General features: G+C 35.8%; 1 protein-coding gene across 1 annotated transcript in view; it reads right to left on the reverse strand.

Moving 5' to 3' along the window:
* Nucleotides 1–4,150, reverse strand: part of ABCA10 (ATP-binding cassette, sub-family A (ABC1), member 10) — a 106,615-nt gene that overhangs the window by 74,603 nt on the left and 27,862 nt on the right. Inside the window, exons 6-7 of the mRNA XM_011983972.1 lie at nt 3,710–3,813; nt 1,449–1,675 (exon numbers count right to left, since the gene is read on the reverse strand). Coding sequence (XP_011839362.1) covers nt 1,449–1,675; nt 3,710–3,813 — 331 coding nt within the window. The remainder of the gene's footprint in view (nt 1–1,448; nt 1,676–3,709; nt 3,814–4,150) is intronic.

Here is a 4,150-nt window from a genome sequence, read left to right on the forward strand (position 1 = left end):
ATCCAATGTTTGAGGTGATGGATATCCCAATTATTCTGATTTGATCATTATACACTGTATATATGTATCAAGATGCCACACATACCCCACAGTATATACAATTATGATGTATCAATTAAAAATAGCAAAAAAATGACAAAAAAATCTGAATCCAAACTTAATACTTATCTACTGTAAAGCTAATAATATGGTAGGGATTTCTGTAGTCCAGTTTCACAAAAGGCTTTTTCTATCTCCTTTTCCCCCTTGTTATTAAATTCATTTTATTAATATTTTTGAGTTTTCTAGCACAGTCTCTGAAAGAGTGCTGTTTTCTTAGGCTTGATTCCTGGCTTTATTGCTTATAAGTTACAGGTTTTAGGGAAAAATCTTAACTTTTCTCTACTTTAGTTCTCTTACCTGTAAAATGTGGATAACAGTTCTATCATCCCTAGAACATGGTAAAGTACTTAAACAATATTATTATTTCTATAATTATTAGACTATAATACCTCATTATTATTAAATATTTACTTTATTACTATAATTGTATACTATCTCAAAGTCTAGGGGAAAAAGGACAGTACTTAAAGGGATGGATGAATGCATAGATACATACATAAATGCATAGGCTAGATAGATAGATGGAGAGAGATGCCTTTTACCAGGCACTAACAAGCACCGAACATTCTACTGTGTGATTTAAACATATTGCTTCATTTAATCCTGAGACTGTTTGATCAATTCCACCCAAATAACATTTTTACAGACTGTGACCTGGCCCCAGTGACACTGTGGTAAATTCATTTATTGTCCAAAATTTTTTGAACCTTTTTCTGCTCCTCACTGTTATGAAAAGCAGCATAATTTCCCATGTCACTAAATGTGAGACTGTCACTTTGACTTGCTTTGATCTCATGGTGGGCAGAACATACTTCTTTCCCTCTTGACTTTAGTTTTGTCCATGTGACTTACTTTAATGAGATTTTATTATATATGATGTGAGCAGGAGCTTGCACAGAGAGACTTGCCCCCTTGTGTTTCTGTGGTTGAATGAGAAGACCATGACCAGCTAGCCTACTGGCCCAAGAAGGAAGTGAGTCACAGGAATAACACGTGGATCTAATCTGTACCTTGAATCCAAGTCTGGCCAAGCCCAGACTAGATCTGCCATACTGCAGACAAATAAGAAAGAATAAATAATTGTTGCTTGAGGTTGCGGGGTTTGGGGTGGTTTTTATGCAGCATTTTTCTGGCAATATGTAATGATCATACATTTTTCTTCAACTCAGGGAAACATAAACACAATCCTTACTTATTTTCTACTGCAAGCATCTTAAACTCTAATGCAAGTAAGGTGATTAAATTGAATACATGCAAGAAAACTTGTGAGTACATCCAATTTTTTAAGAACCTAGTTTCTTTAATGATTAATGTATGATATACAATAAAGTAGCAACTTAACTTACCAGAATGCTGACTCTCGGAGACCCATTACTGTCATCAGTTTCTTAAATTCTCCTCTTTCCCTTGCAACATTTAATGATGCAAAATATATAAATGAGGAGAAAGAAACTAAGCAAGTAAAAATAAACCATTCATTCATAATTTCTCCCTTAGAAATGAAAGGTAGCATCTTCATATTTATTCCAATAACTGATGTCAACTCCTCCATTACAGAATGATTTGTTGTGACCTAAATTGGGACATTAACACATTTATTATGTTAACTATAGACAAAATGTATTAGAAAACCACACACTTTTTATTTTCAATTTCAGTATTTACATATTCTCATCCTTTTAAAGTATGGTGAATTATTAATATCAGAACAATCTTAATAACTTCTGGTACCAATTGACATGAATTATAAGAATCATTTGAGAAATTACTGAAGGTCTATCATGCATAATATACTGTGCTAGGTGATGGGGAAACAGCAGCAATTCAGACAGAAACACTCTTCATTCTCACAGAGCTTTACATTTTGTAGCACAGCAGCAGAAGAAAGGAGAGGTATTAAATAAATCGTTGTATAATAAATTGTTTAGTTACAATTGAGCAACCATGTCAAACGAAAAGTAAAGGAAAATCAAGAAAAGCTTCCCTAAAAAAGTGACATTTTTACTGAGTGTTGAAGGCTGTGATCTTTCCTAAACAAAGACTGTGCGGAGAGGGTTGAGGATGGAGAAGAAAACTCTGAGCAGAGTAAACAGTAGATGAAAAGGAAAGAAGGTGTATAGTGCATTGGAGCACATAAAAGAGGCTCCTGCCACAAAATAAATAAATAAATAAATAGACTGTAGATAAGGCTAAAGAAATAAACCACTCCCATAGTTTAGGCAAGATATGATAATGATGTGGCCTTGTGCAGGTGGCAGAACTGAAGTACATAGATTTGAGCTTAGAAATAAGAGGCCAGGTAAAAGATTGGATATGATGAGTGAGACACAGAAAATTTTCTCTGATAATTCCCCAGTCCCTTTTGGTCAACTAGGTGGTTTTAGCATTCACTGAGATAGGGAAAATTTTATAAGACTCAGTCACATTCACAGAAAAACATTCACATTCAGTTTTGAGCATACTAAGTTTGAATTGCTTGAGACATCAAAGTAGAGGTATCCAGCAGACAGTCAGATACATGGAGCTAGAGCAGAGGTCTAGCTCTTTTAGTCCCTAGCTCCTTTAGAAGTCAGCAAACTTCAGTTCCCAGACCAAATCTGACCCACCACATGTCTTGTATATCACATTTTATTGAACACAGGCACACTCATTTGTTTGTGTTATCTATAGCAGCTTTCATACTAACAGCAGAGGTGAATAGTTACAACACATTTGGCTCCCAGAGCCTAAAATATTTACTGTGCGGTCCTTTATAGAAAAATGTTGCTAGTCTACAAGTTAGAGTTCTTGGAGTTATCAGCATATAAATTATAATTAGAAGTATGGGGATGAATGAGACCATCCAGAGAAAACATATAGGATAGAAAGAGATGCCTGGGATAGAACTTTGTGGAACTACAGATAGAAAGATGTAGGAGTGTAAGGGGAGATAAGTTGGTAAGAAGACTGAGAGGGAAAGGCTAGAAACAGAGAAGGGAAATCAGGTGAATCCTATGTTATTTAGTTGAGAAATCAAGTAAGATGAGGAATGAAAAAGTTGTTAATTGACATGGGAGTTGTTATTTACCTTAGAAAAAGCCTTTTTGATGGTATGGTAGGGATAGATAATATTGACTTGAGTTGAGTCAAAGGAGGACAACCCTTTCAAGAAACTTATCCCTTAATAGAAGGAAGTTAGGGTAGTCGTGTGAAGAGGAAAGTGGATAAAGGAAGGTCTCGACCATAAGTGAAGAACTTAATTTTAAATCCTGAAGAGAAGAATCTAGCAGAAAGACAGAGATTGAAAAGAGGAGACAGAAACAAAAGTCCACAGTTGAACTTTGCTGATGAAGTTGGGAGGGATGGGATCCAGACTACGAACTGAGGAAAGACATTAGGGATGAAGACAGAGAAGGAAAAGAATGGGTGTAGAGGGTTGTAGGTCTGCAGTTTTATAGGGTTTATGTTAGTTAGGAGACATTCCCGTCTGACAGCTTTTATTTTCTCTGAGGATGAGAGGCAAAGTATTACCTCCTAAGAGTGTATGAGTAGGGTAGGGGATGAGGCAGATATTTAAAAAGAGGGAAAAATACAGATTTAAAATATAGCTTTGAAGTTAGGCACTTACTTCTATAATTGCAGCATTAATTGCAGCTTGAAAAGCTACAAACCCATTTAGCCAGTACTTTGCCAAGTAACAAAAAATTTCACCATGCATGGCCCAACAGTGTGCTTTAAGGAAGAAGAAAAACATGTCCATAGTTATATAATGGAGTCAATTGCTGGAATCAAAACTTTAACTTTGGCTCAAAAATAAAAATATCTAAATGTTAGTTCAAAGCCTATGATTATATGATATGGAGGATTTTTAAAGTACTCTACAAAATTGGAGAAAAAAGAATATATGATGCCAGGTGCAGTGGCTCACGCCTGTAATCCCACCACTTTGGGAGGCCAAGGCAGGTGGATCATTTGAGGTCAGGAGTTCGAGACCAGCCTGACCAACATGGTGAAACCCCATCTCTACTAAAAATACAAAAAAATTAGCTGAGTGTGGTGGTGTGTGCCT

This window comes from Mandrillus leucophaeus, unplaced genomic scaffold, assembly GCF_000951045.1.
Source record: "Mandrillus leucophaeus isolate KB7577 unplaced genomic scaffold, Mleu.le_1.0 Scaffold1, whole genome shotgun sequence".
Classification (NCBI taxonomy): Eukaryota; Metazoa; Chordata; class Mammalia; order Primates; family Cercopithecidae; genus Mandrillus; species Mandrillus leucophaeus.